Below are 24,801 nucleotides of genomic sequence, written 5' to 3'. Positions count from 1 at the left end.
GGGCAAAAAGAATAAAGCTTTCTTTTCATTAATTCATTGATGAATATTTATCAAGCACTTTATTAATCATTGAAGATACAGTAGTTAATAAAATGGATAAAAGTCCCTTTTTCCCTGGAGCTTGTTAGTTTGAGGAAATAGACAAACAAAATAAGTAAATTATGTGTCAGATAATGATAAAGGATTATCAAACAAAAATAAAGCAAAGAAAAGGGAGTACAAGTTTAAATAGGGTGGATTTTAGATGACATGGCCACAGAAGGCCTCACTAAGAGTAAGACATTTGAGCAAAGACCAGGAGATGAGGGAAGGTCCTGTGCAAATATCTGGGGGAAGAGTAGGCCTAGCAAACTATTTATTTGGTCTAAGCAAAAATAGTTCTTTAGGGCTTCCCTGGTGGCGCAGTGGTTGAGAGTCCGCCTGCCTATGCTGGGGACACGGGTTCGTGCCCCAGTCTGGGAAGATCCCACATGCCGCAGAGCGGCTGGGCCCGTGAGCCATGGCCGCTGAGCCTGCGCGTCCAGAGCCTGTGCTCCGCAACGGGAGAGGCCACAAGAGTGAGAGGCCCGCGTACCGCAAAAAATTTTTGAAATAACTAAATAAATAAATAAAATAGTTCTTTGTCCTATGAAATGTTTTTATAAAGATTTTTATTCTTATGATAAAAAGGAAGACTGGATATTTTGGGGTATACTTCTGCAAATTGACTTTTTAGGATAAAACAGTATTCATGATTTAATCTTACAGAATAAGTGAAGACAAAAACTCTAAAGTTAATTTTATTTCACATTCCCTTTAGCATCTAAATGGTTGCATGCTTTTAGTGTTGGGACAATTTAAATAATGGCATATTTATTCCTTAAAAAAATGTAGATCTTTTTTGAGTAAGTGGAACATTAGCTGAAGTAACATAGGATAGCTTTATAGGGCTCTAAACTAACTTACTGAGGTTCAACAGAAGCCTTTTCAGGAGGAGAAATTTTAGCATTTGTACACTTAGTAGTATTTCAGCAAAATAATCACTTTTTTTTTTTTTTTTTTTTTTTTTTTTTTTCGGTACGCGGGCTTCTCACTGCTGTGGCCTCTCCCGTTGCGGAGCACAGGCTCCGGATGCGCAGGCTCAGCGGCCATGGCTCACGGGCCCAGCCGCTCCACGGCATGTGGGATCTTCCCAGACCGGGGCACGAACCCACGTCCCCTGCATCGGCAGGCGGACTCGCAACCACTGCGCCACCAGGGAAGCCCAATAATCACTTTTTTGAGAGCAGTAAAACTATACATTCTCTGCATTATATTCAAAACCCTAATTTATTTAAAGGAGAAAGAAGCCTTAAGGACAGACTTACGGATTGGCTCCGCTATTTGGGAAGATTCATGTGCTTGTTATCAGAATATGGTCGTTTAGTCATCAGAATAGGGTCTTCCTAAACCCTCAAGTGGACTGCAATCTAGTTATAAATGGATTAATATGATTTACATAATTGGTTAATTTTCAGAGAAACCTGTTAGATATTTAGAAAACCTTCAACAGTTAGAATCCAGAACTTGCTTCTCTCTTCTCTTTTACCCCTCACAAAGGTAACAGATTTTAAGAAGTACTGGAGACAAGGAGTAGGCAGGTGGCACACAATTTCATTCATATTTAAGAGCCAGTAATAATGAATCACTGGCCATTTTTCCTGGTTTCTTAACATTGTAACAGGCAGTGAGAAACAGAAACATTTCCCTAAATTTTGGTTGTCTTACAGGTTTCAAGTTTCTTTCCTTCAATATGACTATTAATTATCATGTGTATTGCTTTATATCTGTAAGCATGAGAAGCACTGAATATCTAGTAAACATTTTATGGTTTAATTTGTTCAGTGGCTCACATGGAGGATGGAAAAGGAATAAACTGTTAACTGAGCTTGATAAGGATGTGATCTTTTAGAATGAGATGTTTACATAAACACTTGAACAAGGTTTTGCCTTGTTCAAAAACTTGAACAGGGTTTTGCCTGTATTGTCTAGACCTGAGCAATGCTAGTGCAACTGCTAAAAAGCATATATGACTGGTAAATAAGTGCTAATAAGGTGATATTTGAGAGACTATATACTCTACTAAATAAATATTCTCTCAGCATTTTTAGTTGGTCTGTAATAGCCTTCAATTGTCAGGTACCATTGTCATTCCCAAGTGTACAAATCTTCCACATTTTTTATCCCCCTGTTTTCATCTTCTTTCTGCTTGCTTGGGAAAAAGAATTCTCCCATCTCCAGTAGATAATATTTAAGGTCCATTCTATTCTAGCCAGAGTCTAAGATCCTTTTTTACTGTGTTATTGATATGGTAACATTATTGGTGAGAGAGCATTCTGGTTCCATTTCAGGAAAATTAACGACAGGATGTCATTTCCTTTACTATTTACATGGGTATTTATCATGGGATGATTCAGGAAGAGAGGAATCAGATTTGAAATTTAAACAGCCATAGAGAAAATGATTTGAGGCTTTTTTTTTAATAACTTATTTCTAATGCCCTCCCCCATTTCAAAGATAATGAGTTCATGATTGTCTTTCTAGGTTTTCCTATTATTAAACAGTTCTGTAATTTTGCCATCTAAACACTTAACACATTTTGATGTCTATCCTTCCCATATGTTTTCAGTACACACACGTTTAAACAATTAGCCTCAATTGTTTTATAATCTACTTTAAAAAGCTGTATTATGAATATTTTCTATGCTATTAAATATTATTCTAAAATATTTTCAATAGCTGCAATATAGTACATTATATGTAACAAGATTTAATTAGTCCCTCTGGTTAGGTGTTGTTATCTGCTTTTAGATTTTTGCTTTTATTAATTATACAGAAGAGAACTTTGCATAAATCTTTGAATACTTCCCTGGCTATTTCTTCAAGATAAATTTTCAGGTGGTTTCATGGGTATAATATTTTTAGTTCTTGTTTCAGCGAAACAATTACTCTTTGCTGGAGGAAGAAAACTGTATTTTTGAATGCTCATATGCCAAATACTGTGCAAGATGCCTTGTAGTCTCATATTTCATATAATTTTTAGCTGTTTTCATCCCCAGTTTTATAGATGAAGACATCTGTATGCATATGTGTAAGATATTTTGCAGTACATTAACAGTATGTAGAAAATGTTTAAATGTTTTGTTTAGCAAATAACAAAGGCCTTCAGCAGTCACAGGAAACAATCAAAACTTAAAGTTTGTAATTCTGTTTTGGCTTTGGAGTATGTACTATAATAAGACTTCATCTTTTCATGTTTTATTTGTTCAGTGTAAAGGGTTTTAGGTCTTAAAATTATATGTTAATTGGCATTTATAGCTCTAGGAGGAAAAAAGTGGGTGATTCCCTTATGAATTTTGGGTTTTGCTCATATGACTACTGTTATAGACGATTAATTTATAAATCACATTTTATCTTTAAATTAGAAGCAGATAATAATTGTCTGCTGGGTGAAAATGGTTTCCCTTCACTTAAAACTCCAGACATAACTTCTTCAAATTTTGCACTTGCAAGATCTAAGAGGGGAAAGTTCAGTGATATAAGGATGAAAAAAGGTTGCAGAGGAAGGGTGAGAGCAGTGAGGTGACAAGACTGTATGCTTTTACAGAGCTAATTTAGAATCCTTTCCCTACTACTTCATAGAGCTACCCTATTTTGATAAGTGAGGTTGTTGTTTTTAGGGCTTCGTATTTGTTATCTAATGCAGTGGATGTTTTGTCTCAGTCACATAGATCAAACAACAACATGGCAGGACCCCAGGAAGGCCATGCTCTCCCAGATGAACGTTACATCCCCTGCCAGTCCACCAGTGCAGCAGAACATGATGAATTCGGCCTCAGGTGAGTGAAATACTGTAATTAGAGCACACCAAGTAATGCTCGTGCATTGATAAAACTTTCTGTGGAAAATAGTAGTTATTCTTTTAAGGAAACTGGAGCATGGGTGATGGTTATTTTCTATCCACTTTGATAAGGGAAACTTATCTTATTTCAAATAACCTGCTGAAAGCCAACAGATTTTAAAGTTTCAGTTCTGAAGTGAATATCTCAAATTCCTAGTTTGGTTAACTTTGACATGCTTGTGTTTTATTGTGCCGCTTTCTTGTGTCTCTTAGAGTTGAAGTTTCCCTCTTCCTTTTGTGGTTTGGATGGGAAGCCAAGCTGTGGTGTTCTTAACTCACCTCTTAAAGTGGATGTTTGTTCTACCTTGAGAATAACTGGAAGGTAGCAACTTATAAACCCCAAAGCATCTTTCTTAGGGCTGGTACATGTTATTTAACACATTTCCACCTTTTTCACAGAAGATAAACCTGAGTATAAATTTTTTTCTGTCTCCTGTTTGGCAGTTTACTTAAATCTGCCATTTTTCTCATCTATATAATGGGGAGTGGTCATGCCCCTTATTATAGAGAGGAAGATATTAAAGGAAATCATATAATACATATAAAGCTTTTATATTACAGTTCTAGTACGGAGTAGATACTAAGTAAATGTTTAGTTCCTTCTTCCCTATGTCAGTTAGATATTGTCTGGCTTCTTCTTTGTTACATGGGCCCAAGGCCATAGCTACCCATTATGCATCTTTGTGCATATTAGGAAAAGGTACCCCTTTCTCTGGGAAGATGCAGCCCTATGCCTGGCATCAAGGATTGGAGCATTTGGGCTGGATTTCTGACCATTCCCCTACCCCACCCAAACACACACAAACACACTTTATCCCCTTTACTGAGTGTCCTGGGTCAGGACACAGATGGCAACTGTAATTGGCAGCCCTAGTGGCCTTAATGGCTTCCTCCTTCACAGCCCATCCATCTTCCCTACCCAACAAACTGATCAACATGATACTATTGGAAGCTGCACTGTAGATTTTCTTAAACAGCAGCCTTTGGAAAGGGATTGGTAGAGTTGGAGAGGGTGGTACAATTCATTGTCACAAGGATTCCTTGACCAGGAAAGGTCACAAAATTTGAAATGTCCTTCTGCCACTAAAGATGATGACAACGTGTTAGAGTGTTTTTGCTGTTCCATTAACTCTTATGTTCTTGCCCTTGGTGGGTTGAACACTTGAAAGGATTCAAGAAAATGAAAGTCAAGGCAAGATTCGTGACTGAGCTTCTCTTGTCATAAAGTTTCTTTATATAAACTCTTGAAGGGTTTATATAATCTTCCATTTTATCTTCCATTTCAGCTAATTTTAATATCAGTACATTTACTTATCCTCAGAACCTGTTTTATATGTGACACTTGAGTTGAAATTTTTTCAAAAGCAAAAAATTATGCAAGTATTTATTGACTGATATTTTTACTTGACAACCATTTTTTTAATTATCAAATTTCCAAATAAAAGTTCTGAAAGCTGCTTCGTATTTATAATCCGAAGAAGATGATGCGCATTTTTCATTTTGTCATAATCCATCAAAAACTGTACCTGGGAAATTAATAACAAATACCTCATTAATTTAAATTTTATTTTGAAAGATTAGGCATTTTGCATCCAAAAGGTTGATTATGATTCTTTTAGAACATTGGTTTGTTTATGTTTTTCCTATTAAATTTTCTAATAGTAATGGTCTAAGGAAATGGGGAGAATTTGTGTTCAGATTTATGTTTAAAACCAAAAGTATATATCAAATTGGTTTTAATGGATTTTAGAATATTTGTGTATCTTTTATTTCAGCTCTGCGTTTTGTAAAATATGAAATGTGTTTTTATATACTGCATATAAATTAATAGACATGCTTACTGCTATGTATTAATTAATTTGAGTAAAGTGGCAAGAAGCACGATTGTAGTGGGGGGGGAGGGGCGGGCATTGTATGAAGAGAGGCTGAGACAGAGAGAGTTGGAGGGAGGACCTGAAATGGGAAAAGCCACCCCCAAGGAGACTTGAGCATGTTTAAATGGTAGTAGAAGGTATTAAATAATAATAGGAAGCCCTGTTTATATGTCAGGCTTTCTGATGAGGTCATTTTGTACAATCTCATTTAATTCTCATAATGGTCATTTAAGTTAGGTGCTGTTATTAGTCTCACTTCACATCTGAGAAACATTGAGTGACTATTTAAAAACAAATAGAAGACTTCTACGTGGTGTTGAAATGCTTGGGAATGAATGTCATGGGAACTATAATCTTGATAACTTCATGTTCACATAAAGTTATAGCCATAATGTCATTTTAATAAGGGTTCAACCCAGGGTCTTCTCCTTATCCATCTGGAACAAACCCATGGAGTTTGGCGGCTGTGCATTCTCCACTGAGGTTATACAGCATGATTTCTCAAATAGCTTTAAGAGAAAATGATCTTATCTCTCAGTCAAGGATTTCTCCTTGAGAAAAGCAGCAAAATTGATGCTCCTCTGTGCTTGGAAAATATCTTCTGAGTTTTTAGAGCCTGGAGCCAGTGAGCAAGAATTGTGAGGGTATTTAAATAAATTTCCAGGGTATTTAATGTAACAAAGCAGCAAGCCTGTTTCCAGTTAAGCAGGGTGTCTACAGACAATTTTCACCCTAAAGGGAATGCCTTCTGAACCTGGTAATCTGAAGCCTTTAGATAAAAGAGGAAGCTACACAGCTCTTTTGAAGCACTTTACTGGGTTAATCAAGCTAAATGCAGCTTGATTTACATTTTTATCATTAATTATTTTAACAAGAACTTTCTAGTGTTAGTCTTTTTAAAAAACTCTCCTCATTCAAATAGTCCAGCTTTGTGTTCTGTTCTAATTATTTCTAATCAGGCCACTTTCCTTTCAAATACTGTATTTTCTCTATACTCTCCAGTTTTCTGCATAATTTTTAATGGAACTGAATAATATTTTAAGATTTCCTCCAGTTCTGAGATTTTATGAAATCCAATTTCTTTCACTCAAATTTGGTTTAGCAAAAATGATTAGTTTAATTTTGCTTTTTATAAGTCCTTTTTCAAAATATGAGGTTGAAATGATGAATTTCATTGCTAGACTGGAGATGTGTGATTTGTAATTGGCCAAATTTCTAAATATATGTAATTGAGAAATCACTTAAAACAAAGCTGCACATGGAAAGGATTCCTTCCTTCATCCTAGGAAGAAATTTATATTCTTTAACTGTCCATTTAATTGGCAAGGCAGTGAACTTTGTGAAAGGAATTTGAAAAGTGAGGAAAAGAAAATTATAAAATAAAAGGAAATTTGAATAATTTAATAAGATAATAGTTCTATTTTACTTTACACTAAAATATATAATAATATATACACATATAAAAGTATACACAAACCCTATTCTGTTAAATTACTTGATGATTGCCCTTTACAAGTTATATTAAAAATGTATTATGCTTATAGCACATTAGTAACCTTTAGATGCATGCTTGGGATCTATATAAAATAGTTCTTCTGCATACTAAGAGTTGGGTAAACAGTAGTGGTTTTTGTTTTAGACATTAGAAGATAAGGACTTGGGGAGAGAAAAGTGGTAATTCTCCTTTAACCAGCTCTATTTATATGAAGATGTTAAGTTTTTTATTAGTAGCTTGTTAACAGTGACCCACAAGATTGCTGAATCTTAAAGCAGCATTAAAGTCAAGAAAATATACTCTGTGATAATCCAGAAATAACTTGGTGCCAAAGGACTGGTGACTGTTTAGGACCATTAAAAATTGTGTAAACCTTGATTTAAATTATACAAAATCAATGAACCCAGTTGTCTGCTTTTTAAAAATTTACCATTGATAACAATCCAAAGTCAGATGTCTTGTTACAGATACATTTTAAGGGATTCATTATTTTCGTGTTTTAAGTCTGGCATTTATTTGTTTGTTTGTTTGTTTTTTGTTTTTTTTTCCTTGGTACGCAGGCCTCTCACTGTTGGGGCCTCTCCCGTTGGGGAGCACAGGCTCCGGACGCTCAGGCTCAGTGGCCATGGCTCACGGGCCCAGCCGCTCCGCTCATATGGGATATTCCCGGAGCGGGGCACGAACCCGTGTCCCCTGCATCGTCAGGCGGACTCTCAATCACTGCGCCACCAGGGAAGCCCCTGGCATTTATTTTTGGCTAATGCCCAAATCTACCAATGCAGCACTTTCTGGTTTCCCCATTATGAAAACCTGTATGGAATTCCTAGGAAATATGTCAAGATGGGTGGAGAAAATGCCCTCTTGATTATGGAAGGTGATGCGTGTTGGAAGAATTTGCTAAGCACCTCCATTGCAGTGGGGAAAATATTCAGAAGCAAGCGGAGTGGGTAGTACAGAGCTTCCTTGATATTTGCCTGCCATATTACTTCTGCTTTGTGTAATCTGTGTCAGAAGACCGAAGACCAAATGGGAAAGAGAGATTGTTACCAAGGAAAATATGACATAGGACAGATGTGAAGTGTAAAAATAACAGGTAGAAAGTTGATATGAGTTTTTTAACTTTAAAAAGCACAGAAGAGGTAAGGATGTATGGAAGTTGCAAAGCTGACCACCGGTTTTAGGAGTTGATAATTCTTACTTCATGTGTTGTAGTTCACAAACTTCTAAGTTCTACTTTTCACCTTTGGAGTGAACTGAGAAGGAATTTAGAATAGGGGTTAAGATCAAGGGCTCTGGGGTCAGGTGGACGTGGGTTTGAATCCCAGCTCTGTCACTTAACTGACTATGAGATCTTGGATAAGTGAATATATCTACCTGTGCCTCATTTCTTCACTTGGAAAATGGGGTGACAATAATAATAGTAACACTGAATTTATAGGGCTATTGTGAAGATTAAATGACACAATCTATGTAAAGCGATGGGTACATAGAAATTAGTATTAACAATATACAGTGCTTGGTATAATATATTGAATATATAAAAGTAAGTGTGATCTGATCTGATATTTTACAGTGTAATCAGTTTACATTACCTGGTAATTACTGTTACTTCATTTAAAATAAGTTTTTAAATCTGTTACCACACTATTTTTTAGGGTTATGTTTATCTCTGTAAGCTTTTTATCATCAAATATGCATCATTGGTTCTTATGCAAGTCATGCGTTGTCTTCTGGCTTTTAGATTCACATAGATTCTCCAAGCGTGAGAGTGTTGATAACAGTGTTAAATATAAATATGGTTTTCTTCTCATGGGTCAAACCTTTTCTGATTCTTAACGTTTTTTATTATTTTAAGATGGAAATTGTTTGTCAGTCTGAAATCGTAATATATGGAACAACACTTAAGTATACCAAACAGGAATAAAACTGTAATAAAGCCCAAAGTCAAAGCAATGAATGAAGTATGAGACGGAGGCAGTGTACTTTACTACTCTCAATCTCTTATCCCAAATAATCTTTTTTAAACCAGAATTACTGCTTGCTTTTTTCTTATCTGCAAATTTTGGTAAATTAAGAAAAGATGGCCACAGGAAAAGGGGAAATAGTAAAAAGCAAAAGCATAATCCAAATGAATATAATCCTTAAGAAACTCTGTTTGTTTTATTTAGTTTGTATCTTGATTGACTTGTTGATTAAGTTCCTGAAAAAATGGTTAGTAATATGGAAACAAGAACCATTTTTCCTGTTTAAAAATATGGACCAGTCCATTTCATTTTAATAAAAGTTATCAGTAAACAATATATAGGGATTATGAAGGTAAAAATATTTATTTGTGAAATAGAAAAAATAATTCAATGAGAATGTCCAATCAAGTTGCAGACGACATAGCTTGCAATTATCATATCTTCAGTATATAGGAGTTCTTCTGAAGTCTTTGTTAAACCCCGTGATGCCCTACACATGGCATTTTTAAATCTTGATGGCTTCATGACTTTGCTGCTTGATAAAACATGCCACTTGTGTCAGAGCAGCTAATGGCCTCTACTTTACTCTGATGGCAAGAGCTTTTCACTCCCTTTATACTGGGGATCAGTCTTTTTTTTTTTTTTTTTTGGCTGCATTGGATCTTCGTTGCTGCACACGGGCTTTCTCTAGTTGTGGTGAGCGGGAGCTGTTCTTCAGTTGCGGCGCGTGGGCTTCTCATTGCGGTAGCTTCTCGTTGCAGAGCATGAGCTCTAGGCGCATGGGCTTCAGTAGTTGCAGCACGCAGGCCCAGTAATTGTGGCTCGCGGGCTCTAGAGCGCAGGCTCAGTAGTTGTGGTGCACAGGCTTAGTTGTGACGCGGCATGTGAGATCTTCCTGGACCAGGGATCGAACCCATGTTCCCTGCATTGGCAGGTGGACTGTTTACCAATGCACCACCAGGGAAGTCCCCCTGGATCACTCTTGATATTAACTGACTCCAGTCATGATTTTTAACTTAAAAGTATTTTCTAAATAATATTAAAACTCAGAATACCTGGGCAAGGCAGCAACATTTAGCAAATGGAACAATAGATGTTGGCTGATAAATTATCATTCTTTATTCTGATTCTACCCAGCTACACTTCTAAAATGACTCCCAGAGCAAGACACCCCTCACCCCAAATATATCAGCAGAACTTTAAATTCAGTTATTCTGGAACCGAGGCATGTGTTTATATATTATTTAAGGTATTGGCGTGTGCGGTATAGAACTATTTCTAAAGTAGTCCTCACTTCTTCATTCCTTTATTAATGAAGCCCAAAAGAATCATGTTGAAAAGTGGACATATAGTTGCTTGGTTTTTCAGTACCTTCAGAACAGTATTTTTTATAGTATTAACATTTTCCTAAGATTGTGTCCATTTGAGAATTGTGATATCCCAAATAATTATCTAAATCTCAAGTGTGTTAGGCAGTACCATATTCATACATTTAGTTATATGCCCTATTATTTCAGACAAGGTAATTCCTTTCTGTCTTTGCTTTACTTTAGGGGTTTTCTTCTAAAGCAGAGGGAGATATATAGAAACTCAAGATTGTTGATGTCCCTTGACCTGATCTTAGAGCATGAATAACAAATATTTTTAAAAATCTATTAGAAGTCTCTTAAGTAATCACTTGGGAAAGTAAAGTTCATTTGAATTCTGAAAGTTACTGAGATTTTATTGTAAATACTAAACCTAATGAAGAAGAAAAGGATATAAGCTTATTTCTGTTATTTTAACCAACAGATTAACTTAGAAGAGTAGGAGAATATTGTAAAGAGTATAAAGAAAAAAATTTGATACATATCCTTGCCACCAGCTTTCTTAGTATAATGACTTATTAGATAGTGGTGTTTAAAAATATAGGTGTCCATGTTCAACTTTTCTCCAGTGATTATTTGTAGTGATTATTTGGAAACTTTGCTCAGCTTTGGAGTAGAAAGGATGAGAAAGAGATTAAATTATTTACATTTAAGAACCAAATAAATGCCTGTTTTGTTTTTTCTCTTGATAAGTGTTGGAATATTATTTTTGTCTTTCCTACTGATTTCTAAATCCTTCTGGCTACTCTCTTGCTACAATAATTTTATGACTCATAAGAGAAATATTTGTGTGAAAGATTAAGATGCTAATTCTTTAAAAATGATATCCATAGACTACCATATATAGGAAGCATCAGTGAAATGAAAAAAATCCTGCAACAATAGAGTTTTCCAAAATAATATTTTCTTTTGATGTCAGTAAGGTAAAGAGGTGATAAAACTTTAGGTTAAAATTTTACCAAAAGGTCATTGCTTTATTTGAACATGTCTGAAGTCTAAATGAACTTATAGAAAGCTAATCTTTTATAAATTTACATACTAAAACTCTATAAGCTATTAAGTTAAAATCTAAAACACTCAAGTTACGCTGAAGAAAATCTGAAGAGTTGCATATTAGAAAGTTCTCTGAACTTATACTTGGCCTTTTCCTCTAGGAAGTTCATCTAGCTATAACAGACAAAGAGACAGATGATTTTTTATTTTTTTTTTTGCGGTAGGCGGGCCTCTCACTGTTGTGGCCTCTCCCCTTGCGGAGCACAGGCTCCGGACGCGCAGGCTCAGCGGCCATGGCTCACGGGCCTAGCCGCTCTGCGGCGTGTGGGATCTTCCCAGACCGGGGCACGAACCCATGTTCCCTGCATCGGCAGGCGGACTCTCAACCACTGCGCCACCAGGGAAGCCCGAGACAGATGATTTTTAACAGTCTTATTATTTACCTTGAGACAATTGAATTGTTCTCTTTCCACATCATTCATTCAAGAAATATCAAATGCTCTACTTTGTACTAGACATTGTAATGGCCACTCAGACTATGGAGTCAAGGTAAAACAAATTTTTTTCCCATATAATTATAACAATAAATGTTATGGGAGACATGCACCAAGTGCTGAGAAAGTGGAAGAGGAACAAGTGAATAAGTGGTCAGGAGGGTAGAGCAGACATCTTGAAGGAGCCAGAGGTTCGTTCATTCCCTCAACAAAAATTGAATATTTAATATGTGCAGGACACGATTCTAAAGCATGAGAGTACAGAATAGAAACAAGTACACAATGTGTCAGATAGTTACAAATGGAAAGAGAAAAGAAAAGTAAACCAGTTAAGGGCCAGAGAGTGACTGACTCGGGGGTGGAGGAGGGAAATGATCATTTTAGATAGTTTCTCTAGGCCTCTATAATTGATGATTTTTGAGCAAAGATTTGAATGAACTGAAAGCCATGAAGATATCTGGGGGAAAAGGGGAGGAATGTTCCATGCATAACACAACAGCTGATTCAGAGTTGCTGAGGCACATTTGAGGAACAGTAAGAAGGCCATTGCAACTGGAACAGAGTCACTGAAAGGTAGCACGGAAGCCCTCTTATATAGGGACTTGTAGGTTTTGAACAGAGGAGTGATACGATCTGAGTAAGTTTTTTTCAAGTAGGGAGATTAGTTAGGGGGCAATTGCAATAACTCAGGGGAAACAGTGAACCAAGGTGGTGGAAGGGAAGTGGTGAGAAGTGGTTGAATTTAGAACCTGAATTTTAGTAAATGAGTGGGAGTTAAGTTTATGGAAGGAAAGGGAAGATAAAGGTAGCATTATGAGGTTACTGAGCCTGACACCCCCAGCACCATGTAAGTAGTGATGGAAGTAGTGATGGAATGGTGGGGAGATGAGACTAAAGACATCTAAGAAGGCCTTTGTGTGATCAACTAAGAAGTTTGAGCTTTATCCTGAAAAATTTAGGAGCCCATTAAAAATGACTCCTCTCTAGTGTTCTTCCCCTAAGGGAAAACCTTCTATGGGTTTCCTATTTTTGTTATTCAGTCATTTCCTCTTTGAGATCCAGGTTTATTTTCTCATAAACCTATCTCAATGTTATACACAAGTTTTCATAAGTTAAATATATTGTTAGAACAAAATGGCAAAACTTCCAGGAAAGAGTAGGGAACGACTTTTCTTTATAAGTACCTACTATAAGCCCTTCCTTTTGTCAAGCACTTTCTCGTTTAATCCTTTCAACAATTAATTGAGAAGATCTTTATCTCCATTTTCTAGATAAAGAAAGTGAGCATCAAGCAGATTAGTAACTTGCCCAAGGTTAGAAGGCTAATAATTAAATATTGGATTCAGGATTTGAAACCAGGTCTGCCTGAATCTAAACCTTTCACAGTTTTCTTTAAAGTATGCCGTCTCTAGAGTTTAATTTCATTTATAATGCATCAAAGATGAATGGTTTTTGTTTTTTTAACCAAGTAACACATCAAATGGTACTTTTGCTATACTGGTAAAATTTGGGTTAGTGGTAGGTAGTTCTATAAAAGAGTTTTAAAGTAAGCATTGTTAGTTTTCCGTATTTTAAATCAGTGCTTCTCAATTTGTAATGTGTAAAGGAATCGCCTGGGGATTTTTTTTCAATGCAGATTCTGATTCTGTAGGTCAGGGGTGGGACGTAAAATTCTGCATTTCTAACAGATTTGCAGGAGGTGCTATAATGCTGGTTCATGGACTACACAGATGGAAGACTCTAGAATGGTGAACTTAAAACCATAGAAATGTTATTAAAGATCCACTTTGTTATTCCTTCTTTTATTTTATTAATATTTCTATTTTCAGTTGAGAAAAAACCTTTACTAAGTGCCTAATACAAATGGATGACTCCACCATTTCATACGAGAGCTCATTTAATATAAAAATGCTGCAAGGGCTTTCCTGGTGGCACAGTGGTTGAGAGTCCGCCTGCCGATGCAGGAGACATGGGTTCGTGCCCCGGTCTAGGAAGATCCCACATGCCGCGGAGCGGCTAGGCCTGTGAGCCATGGCTGCTGAGCCTGCGTGTCCGGAGCCTGTGCTCCGCAACAGGAGAGGCCACAACAGTGAGAGGCCACAACAGTGAGAGGCCCGTGTAGCAAAAATTTAAAAAAAAAAAAAATTGCTGCAAAATGTTACCAACTTATAAAAAAAAGTCTATCATCTATAAAAGCACAAACTAAGGATCGGAGAGACTGACTTGACCAAGATCAATCATTCTTTTCACAGATAAGTTCTTAATCATTTCAGCTCAACAAACTTCGGTTGTATTGGTGGTAGTATTAAGCTCTATGGATATAAAAAGCAAAAAAATCAAGGTGATTCCTTCAAGACTTAGAGCTTGATGGGGAGAAATGTCAGGATGTAGGCAAATGAGTAGAGTTCAGTGAGGCATCTGCTAAAACGGGACATGAGCACAGTGCTTGGGGACACAGTATATGCTAGTGAGTAGAATACAGATAAGTAGCATTGCCAGAATTCCAGTCTAAGCCTGCAGATGTATGGGCCAGAGTTTCATCTTACACTGCATTGTGATCTACTGGGGGTTTGGGCTCATCAGTATGTTCTAGTAGTTGGGCAGAAGAATCTTCTAGCTACTTATGACATAGGAGAACACCTGAACTTGAGGGGGAAAAAAAAGAAATGGCTTGGCTACCACTCTTGCATTTATTTGCCTGAAGCAGATTTTCATCAGTATATTTATAATCTTTTTAGTTTCCAGCCTCTAGGCCAGTACACAAAAATGACAAAACCTGAGCTCATAACTTAGAGCTGCACGCTTTAAATCAGTTTTCACCCTGAGAATAAAACAGTTACTTTGGAAACCAGAAGAGAAATCATTTTTTTAACCAAACCTTGATTTTATAAACGCTTTTTCTTCAACAAATGCATTTATACACGCTTGTCCCGTGTTTTGCTTATTGAAGCCACAAAAAAAGTTAGTGACAGTGATATTATAGTGTTTATTATACATGACAACCTTTTCCATTGAGTCTACCTAAAAATTTTAGTAGTGTGGACAGAATTTTGTTAAGGATTGTTTAGGACTTACGAGGTCAAGCATATGAATTTCAGATGTTAATGGTTATGAAAGACTCCCTTGGAAGCAAAACTGCAGAAGAGTCAGGGGTGCATATATTTTAGTTCTCAAATACTTTAAAAACCACACGTCTTCAAGATCAAAGAATCACAGTCTAACCTGGTGGTAGTTTCTGATGAATGATGCCATCCTTGTACTGAGCAACCTTGCAAAATTGAATATACCCACTCAAAAAAAAAGGAAAACTCTTTTTCTGTATTCTAGGGCAGAATGATAAATTCTGAATTAAACTCAGTGTAAAAGAACAAATACAAGACAATCTTCAGTGAGCATCCAAGAAATCAAAAACAAGTGCCATTTCAGTTCACAGGTGGGGAGGACTCTTACTAGTGGGATAGGAATTGAGAAAAGCTTTGCAAAGATATAGCATGAAAATGGAGTAGAATTTCAGTGGCTAAAAATAGTGGAGGCTAGGAGGAGACAGGCTGGGGTGTGTGCATTGGGGATATATGTGGAGGTGAAAAGTGCATGACCCTGCTAAGTACTGGAAAGACAGGCCATGCAGCAGGAGGACTAACTTTGAATGGATTACGAAATTACTAATGTGATAGGATCATCTTACCAAAGAGAGAGCACCTGGTGCAATAGTAGAGGAAACTACTGTATATGGAAGCAAAGCCCTCTTGAGGAAGGGGCATTCGCGTTGGGGAGGGACGAGTAAGGCGTTAGCTAAGCAAGGAGGGCAGGGAGAAAGGTGCCTGCAGGGTGGTCCTGGAGAGAGGAGAGGAAGAAGAGTTTGAAGGACTGAAAGAAGACTGGGTAAGGAAGGATATGGATGGTAGTGGTGATGCTTTCAGAACCTGTGCAGTGTGCTTGGTAATGCCTGACAACAGAGGACCTTGAATAACCCAATTAAGATTTGAGAATTTTTCCTGTGGGCTTTAGGGAGCCCTGAGTCATAGAGCTACTTCCCCAGAGAAGGTGTGAGGCAAGATGCTCTTAAGGTACATATAATGTTTAATGTTGCAGTTGCTTAAAACCAATTGGTAGGCTACTGCTAAAGTTTAGTCATGGAAATACGAAAGTCTACAGTAAAGTTTGATTTGAGGAACAGGGGCAATTGTATTTTAAAATAATGTCAACTCAAAATATGAGGACATGTTTTGTGAAGTGTTGGTGTCCAGTTGGTGGAGAAGAAAGACCAGTGTTGACCCTGTGAGAAGCATTAAAGATGTAGGACCATCTATATGAATATGAATGAAGCAATGGGATTTCATGAAAGTTCTAGGAAAAGAAATTTTAAAAAACACTACTTTTCATTAACGTTTGTCATATTTGCAGTGTAGTACTTAAGAGCATGAGTTCTGGAGAGCTAGAGCTATCTGGTTTTGAATCCAGGCTCTGCCAGTTACTAGTCTGGGCTAAGTGATCTGAGGCAACTTTTCTGTGCTTTAGTTTCCTCATCTGTAAAGTGGGAATAATAATAGGACCTATGCCATGGGACTGTTAAATGAGTTAATTTGCTTGCAAGAAACTTAGAACAATGCCTTACGTATAATAATACAGTTTGTGATTCATCATAAGTGTAAGAGACCAGAATTTCAAAACAAATTCGTCAAAATTAGATTCCTTTGAAAGATGTATTGCATCTACTTCTCCAGCTACTCCTCTTACATTGTAAGGAAACTACGTCTTGATAGCCCTGTACTTTGAACCATCATAGGGGTGTGTTTAGTAAACTTTCAGTGTCCTGGGTGACTTCTTTATTCCTGAATTGTGGGGCAGGTGAGAGGGAGAGGTTGTTCATCTTGTGGCATAATCAAGACTTTCTGGCTTGATTAGACATTGCAAATGGTTTGTTAGTCATTACTAATGCAAGAAGGTCCTTAGGCAAGAGCAGGAAGTTGATGTTGAGTCACCTTCAGTATTATGACATAGAGTATTTTATTTGTTTTCAAAATATTACAGGAAGTTAGTATTTGTTATAGTAGTTATCATTCAACCAGTAGTAGTAAATCCTACATAAAAATTTATTTCCCCCAAGGGTAAGTAATTCTCATTTATGAATTACTTTAATTATAGCCTACCACTCTCTCTTGCTTGTCTTAATTCAAATTTCTCACCCTCTTTACATCTTATTAAAATGATGACCTCTTTCTCTTTACCTTCTTGATCCAGGGCTTATTTTTTATCTCCTCCTTTTTCCAAAAGACTTTGATGTGGTGGTTAGGCATGATAGCCCAGCCTTGGAAAACTCCCATATCTTTCCCATGTCAAAGGGCCTACCTCTAGTGTATGTAAGCATAATCTGGGATGAAAATGTTTATTGCCCACTCTCACATGTTTAGAGGTTGTCCATGAGTTTGGAGAAATTGTTGTTATCCTTTAGTATTGGTGGTCCCCTTGAGGTATAACCCATTCAACTATTTACTGGTTAAAATGCGGAGAGGTTTTCTGATCAAGTCTGGATCATAAAAACACAGGGAATCACCATACCTCATTCCTTGCGTATTCTACCCCCTTCATACTGGCCTCCTCGCTGTTTCCCCTGACTGGAATGCTCGTGCCCCACATCACCACACGCTGGCTTGCATTGTGTTCGAGTCTCAGCTTTAAGGTCACTTTCTCAGTTTGGCCCTTCTTAGTCCACATTTTTAAAAGACCATTTCCAGGGTTTTGTTTTTGTTTTTGTTCTTTTGTTTGGTTTTGTTTTGGTTTTGCACTCATGCTGGTTTGTTTTTTGTTGTTGTTTTTTTTGCACTCATTTTGTTTTTTGGTTTTTTTCACTGCACTTATCGTTAGCCAACATTGTACTATACACATATCTGTCTGTCTTCCTGGCTAGAACATAAATTCCATGAAACAGGAACTGTTTTGCTTATCTCTCTATGTCCAGGGGTCTAGATTAGTGCCTGAATATAGTAGGGGCTCAATAAATACTTAACTGAATAAAAGAATTTGCTATATCCCTGTGCCTTCAATTTAAGTGATACCAAATAATGGAGAAATTGAACTTACGTGGAGAGGATGACACAGGATATTTTTCTCTTACAAGCATAAATAAAGAATTTTAATTGAATTTTGTTTTGATTACATTAATGTCAGCCAACATGTAAATTCCTGCCCTTTCTGAGTAGTAGGCATTCTACTCGACAGTAAAATCAAAAAATGCAAAATATACACTCCTGTGTTAGGTATTTCACAGTCTAGCCTGGAAGAAAATGCATATAAACAAATAATACTGTGTGATAAGTTTTATGGCATTAGATAATAAAGAAAATATTTTGCCAGCACAGAGAGAGGACTCTTCATTTGAATTGAGAAAGTGAAGAGTTCTCAGCTAAAAATGGTTTAAAGCTAAGTTACGAGTCGTAGTTCCCATGGATCACATCAGTTTACTTGCCTCCAGAGTCCTACTCTTCATTTCCATCTGGTCATTAGAGGACAAACAAGATAATGTATTTTGGTCTACTTCTCCATGATAGTTGCTTGAGCCATTTCAGTTTTTTAAAAAAAAGAAGCATCGCCCTTCTTATGACTTTATTTATCCTGATAGATGTTGAGCCATTTGCCTCATCTTATTCTAGCTGATGTGGCTATGTGCCATTCTCAGACATGCAGTGCTTGATAGTTTGGCCTCTAAACTGCCCATGATGCCTAACAGTGAATAATTATAGTTTTATACAAGTTACATAAATTCAAGAAACAGTTCTATACCAGCCAAAGAATTCTAAGTAGTTATTTTTAGGTCAGTGTTTGTCAAAAGTATGTTCCTTGGGCCAGCAGCATCAGCATCATCTGGGAATTTTCAGGCCCAACCCCAAACCTACTGAGTCAGAAATTCTAGGGGTGGGGTTCAGCTTGTATTTATCTTAAGTAAATAAAATATTGCTACTTCTGTATGCTTCATTTTATATACTCCTTCTTGGAGAAGTTAGAATATTTATGACACTAAAATCAAGATGTAAATTGAACTCAAAGATATTCTACATTTATTTTGATCTGTCCCTGTAGTCTCCTCTTATTACAAATCTAGTTTTGTGAGAAGCCTAGATTTCCCCTTAGACTTACTGACCTTACTCCATTCCAACGCTAGCCCAAACAGATGCTTGCATCAAACTTTCAGTAGCCTGTGCAGCTTGATGATTCAGAAAATATATCACTCTTGCTTTCGCACCTTCTTATGGTTATTTGGCAGTTAGCTTAGTTTAACCATAATGACATAGAAACCTGCATTATCAGGTCACCAAATTTCTTCTAAAGAGAGAGCATTTAACTGAAAATTCTTTTTGTGGATGAACAAAGCCCAGATCGATTGTTGTTTATTTAGTTCACATTTAAGATTGAAGATTTGTTTCTTTTCAGTTTTCTTTTTTCTATTGCTAAGAATTCGATTGTGGTGCAAAGCTGTGTAAAGGTAATCTTTCCTTCTCTACTCCTTGGCCTTTATCAGTCGTAGCTTTCTTTTTTTATAAAGGGGACATCCTATTTTAGACAGTCTCTCTACACACAACATTAAATTTTTATCCAATGTTAAATGAACAGCATAAGTGAATATAAAAGCATTCTTCTGTGTTTAGTATGTATATGTGGTATCAATTTGAGTGCTTATAAAACTAATTATATAGTAATTATTCTATTTCATACATACATTATTTAATTCTTTAATTAGAAATATCGGGCTTCCCTGGTGGCGCAGTGGTTGAGAGTCCGCCTGCCGATGCAGGGGACACGGGTTCGTGCCCCGGTCTGGGAAGATCCCACATGCCGCGGAGCGGCTAGGCCCGTGAGCCATGGCTGCTGGGCCTGCGCGTCCAGAGCCTGTGCTCCGCAACGGGAGAGGCCACAGCAGTGAGAAGCCCACGTAATGCAAAAAAAAAAAAAAAAAAAAAAGAAATATGATGAGAAAATAGGCAGAAATCACTATGCTCTTTATTTGTATACTGGGCTTGTCTCTCCTTTATATCCTCATGTCTAAAATTAGTTAGAGCTTTGTTTTTGATTGTTTGCAAATTTAATGTATGGAAACACCTGCATAAGTTTTGGGGAATGTATTTATATCTTTGGGAAGCAGCGTGTTGTATGGTTTAAAAGCAGAAGCTCTGAAGTCGGACTGCCTGGGTTTAAATCTTTACCTTAGGGAAGTTTACTTTATTGTTTTTACCTTGGGCAAGTGATCTGTCTGAATGTAACTGTGTTTCATCTGTATGATATGGATAAGAACATGGTGTGTGATGGTACTAATGGAGCAAGTTAGTGGTAGAGGTGCTGCTGCCATTACTGCCCCCCAGAGGTTGTGCATTGCACTATTATTTATAACAGCAAAAAAAATTTTTAGAAACAACCCTGATATGTAACACTGGGAAGAGGGATAAATGAATTCTAATATATCTGTGCAGTAAGATCTGTGAAGCCATTAAAAAGAATGAGAGGGGCTTCCCTGGTGATGCAGTGGTTGAGAGTCCGCCTGCCGATGCAGGGGACATGGGTTCGTGCCCCGGTCCGGGAAGATCCCACATGCCGCAGAGCAGCTGGGCCCGTGAGCCATGGCCGCTGGGCCTGCACGTCTGGAGCCTGTGCTCCGCAACGGGAGAGGCCACAACAGTGAGAGGCCCGCGTACCGCAAAAAAAAAAAAAAAAAAAAAAAGAATGAGAGAGACTTATGTGTTGTGTTAAGAAAAGATGTCTATAATATATATTAAGTGAATATAGCAAGTATGGTTCAGGTAGAGCATGACATCAGTGGTTATGCATGTGTGTTACAAAATGTGCACAAGAAAAAAATCCAGAACATATCACAAAACTAAAGTTGTTCAGTTTTTCTCCCAGGGAATAGATTACAAGAAACTTTCACTTTTCCATTATGCATTTCTACAAATCTTAAATATTTTTTTAAAATTCCAAATGAACTGTAAAAGTGAATACACTTATGAACAAAAGGTTTAAGGTGCAAAAAACACTAGATTAATAACGTCATTCACATATTCTGTTTATAAGCTTATTAATTGGAAAAAAGTTGGTTTGGGTTTTTCCGTAACATCTTGTGCCATATTTAATTCTCTTTTTTTCCCTTTTTACTTAATCTAATGTTAGTGAAATTTGTCTTATGTAAAGGGTATTTCAGGGAAATATTTTAAGAAATCTATTTAGAGTCTCTTTAACAGTGTCCCATTGAAATTTTAATTTTTAGAGAAGTTATGAATCACTATATCAAGAATCAGATTGGAATAACAATGAAGCCTTTATTAGGCCACAACATTAAAAGTATATATTGCTCTACTGCCTTCAATACCAGTATTACATAAATGGATGTATCAGAAACTTCATAGAAATTACATGACAACTCTTGTAGCTAAGAGAGTGATTCTGAGGTGTACATTTGTCTTGCCTTATTTATTTATTTATTTATTTATTTATTTATTTTGGCTGCGTTGTGTCTTTGTTGCTGCACGTGGGCTTTCTCTAGTTGTGGTGAGCAGGGCTACTCTTTGTTGTGGTGCATGGGCTTCTCATTGCGATAGCTTCTCTTGTTGCGGAGCACAGGCTCTAGGCACACGGGCTTCAGTAGTTATGGCACGTGGGCTCAGTAGTTTTGGCTCGCAGGTTCTAGAGCGCAGGCTCAGTAGTAGTGGCCCACGGGCTTAGTTGCTCCACAGCATGTGGGATCTTCCCAGACCAGGGCTTGAACCCTGTCCCCTGCATCGGCAGGCAGATTCTTAACCACTGAGCCACCAGGGAAGCCCACCTTTTTAAATTTATAAACCTGCCCTGAAAGGAGATGCATATCTGGGAAACTGAACTGTCTTTATGCAGTTTAGCCTTCATGTACATAAAATATGCCGTTGATTTTATTGGGGGAGAAATTCCATCCAAAAAAATGTTGCCTACAGCTATGAGTTAAGAGTGTCTATACAGTGTGTAGCTTTTATTTTTTTAAATCACAGATAGGGCATGTATATGAATTATAAATATATAAATAGGATTTTGTATTAAAAGTTTTGTAGTTTATGACAAAATCTGGTTCTGTGGTAGGCTCATGAATACAGTCCCTGTGAAGGAATGTTTGTGGCTCATGTCAGTGTGTGACTGCAGAGACAATTGGAAGTTTCTGATATATTTGTGATATTTATCTTCCGTATACATCTTATGGGAAAACCCAAACGAACTTTTTGGCCAACGCCGTATATGTACTATATGATTTTAAGCTTGTTTATAGAAAGTTCAAAGTATTAGAAGGCAGGATATTCATTCTTCCATTAAATATCTAGTGAGCAATTACTCAGATACTGGACATGAGTTAAAAGATAAGTGGCCTGGTCATTGTCAGGAAGGCAGACATGTAAGCAAGTAAATACAGCTCTATCTGTTAAAACATTAATACAGAGTAGAAGAGGAAGTTAATGATTTTGTGTGGGGTAATCAGGGAAGGCTGAATCAAAGAGGTGACATCTGAGCTTTCTCTTTTAAGGTGAATAAGAGTTTATAAGAGATGGAACAGAAGGCTGTCTGTGATAACACGAATAGTACATAGAAGGAGATGGCATGATTTGTGAAAACTTGGGGAGTAGAGTGAGGGTTGGGTGTGTGAAGAAGACTTCCTAAGAAATGAGTCCGGCTGGCATTTTCCTTTTGATGGTAGAGAGCAAGGGAAATGTTTTTAAAGTCAGTGAGTAACATATAAATGTTGAATGGGTAGTATTTTAAGAAGAAAACCCTGGTGGCTGTTTGATAGGAGACACTGGAATGAGGAGAGGAAACAAGAAGTCAGACACCAAGGAACAAAGGTCTGTAGTGGTTAAGAAAAAGAGCTGAAAATTATTGATGGTTGAATTCTTAGAGACGGACTGCAACAGATCAGTCAGAGTATAAGTGGAGTCTGCAGCATGGAGTGGGTGGAGCAGAAAGGGAAAGTTGATCTGTATCCAAGATACTGTTCTTGGTTCTAACTCAGCCAACAAAGGTAGAGAGTGATATTGTTTAAAAAAAAAAAGTAGGGAATCCATTTACTCAGGAGGCAGGTTTGGAGGCTATAATAAGGTCTGTTAGGGCCATTGGGTTGATGCTTCCAAAGGCATCCAGTGACTTCTGTTGACTGGTTCATCATCATGATATCTTAGGAAGTCAGAATTTTAATTACTTGTTTTTCAGAAGCATTTTACAATTGAGCCATCTTCGCAATTAAAGCCAGTAACAAACCCTTAATATTCAGTTCTGGAGGTTCTGTCTTCCTAGTGCGGAAATAGAACCCAAAGTGACACTGAAGCCTGCTGAGAAAAGTGGTTTGTTTGATTTACATGTGTTCAACAAGTCTGCTTCCCATTCACTTTTTAGTAAACACGGGATTTCTGCAGCAAAGTTCAACTCTGGACATGGTTAGCGTTGTGTGCAGAGTTCCATATTCAGGACTGGAGAAGGGGCCTCCCCCTGTGGCCTGTCTAGGAGTACAGAACGCTCCAGTTCCACACGCCTGCATTCCCTAACAGGATTTTAACCCCATCAAAGTAGATCTTTGATAATACTATAGCAGCAAATTGGTCTGTTCCTAATACAAATGAAACTGTCCTAGAATTAGGGCCTTGGGTACCATGGGCCTGTGTGAGCGGTCTGTTTAACCAAAGTTACTCTTTCAGCATTACTCTTAAGGCTGTGTTGGACTGCCAGTATAGAAAGAAGGAACTTGTTCCATTTTTGCGCAGGAAACATACTTAGTCTCTGATCTTGGATGTGGGAGGTGAATAAAAAGAAGTGTTGTTACGAGAAAAATGGCTCAGGAATTAGGCTGCTAAGTTTATCATCTCTGACACTAGCTTTGTGATGTACCAACTAAACCACTCTGTGCCTCAGTTTCCCCATTAGAATGGAGATAGTACTACTGCTTATGTCCTTGCTCACTGTAAGGATTAAACGAGTTAATGTACCTAATATACTTAGCACAGTGACTGGCACACAGTAACCAGTCAATTCGTGTTGGTGCACAGATGGAAAATTTTAGGCATTTACTCAGACTCTCCCAGTTTACCTTTGCCTTTCCTGATTCCTGGTGGGAGTGGGAAGTGGAAGCAGGGGAGTGGGAGAGACAAGGAGGAAATATGCCTGAATTTAGTGGTTTATACTGGGCCTCTCTTTTCATTGCTATCACCTCTTAAAAGCAACTGTCTAGCCTCCCTACCCTCATAAAGATAGAATAATCTTCTTATACTTTCTATATTCTTAGCCCTATCTCCCAGGTATTACTTCCTCACTCTGTAGCTTTGAAATTTGTACCTTTTCTCTTTTTCTTCCTGAGAAATTTCCCTTCCAGCAGTTTTGGTGTTTACTCTGCCCCCTTCCCAAGTCTCTGACAAACTTAAACTTCTAGCCACAATCCCCACCTCCTAGCAACTTCCAGGCTGCTTAAGAATAAGCTTTTTTGAACCATGTTTTCTCTATTATAGTTTTCTTGGTGTGAGTCAGTCACATAAATAATGGAAATAAATGGTACTTGGCAGGCTTAGCTAAACTGTGCTTTATATTAAGCAGAACGTTTATGATACTGTAGGTACTCTGAGAACACTTGCATATATTCCTTATTAAAGAACCTTTTGGGGTCTCTAGGAAGGTACTGTCCCAAAACTGACTGGATTGGGGTATGG

The 24,801-nt window shown here is 37.4% G+C and overlaps 1 protein-coding gene across 9 annotated transcripts in view; it reads left to right on the top strand.

The window, feature by feature from the left end:
• Positions 1-24,801, top strand: part of YAP1 (Yes1 associated transcriptional regulator) — a 105,316-nt gene that overhangs the window by 45,963 nt on the left and 34,552 nt on the right. For all 9 annotated transcript variants that reach the window (XM_079709062.1, XM_079709060.1, XM_079709061.1 and 6 more), the window contains exon 3: positions 3,742-3,857. In XM_079709062.1, the coding sequence (XP_079565188.1) occupies positions 3,742-3,857 (116 nt within the window). The remainder of the gene's footprint in view (positions 1-3,741; positions 3,858-24,801) is intronic.

This window comes from Hyperoodon ampullatus (genome assembly GCF_949752795.1).
Source record: "Hyperoodon ampullatus genome assembly, chromosome: 7".
In the NCBI taxonomy this organism is placed as follows: domain Eukaryota; kingdom Metazoa; phylum Chordata; class Mammalia; order Artiodactyla; family Ziphiidae; genus Hyperoodon; species Hyperoodon ampullatus.
This window is presented reverse-complemented; position numbering and strand designations above follow the sequence as displayed.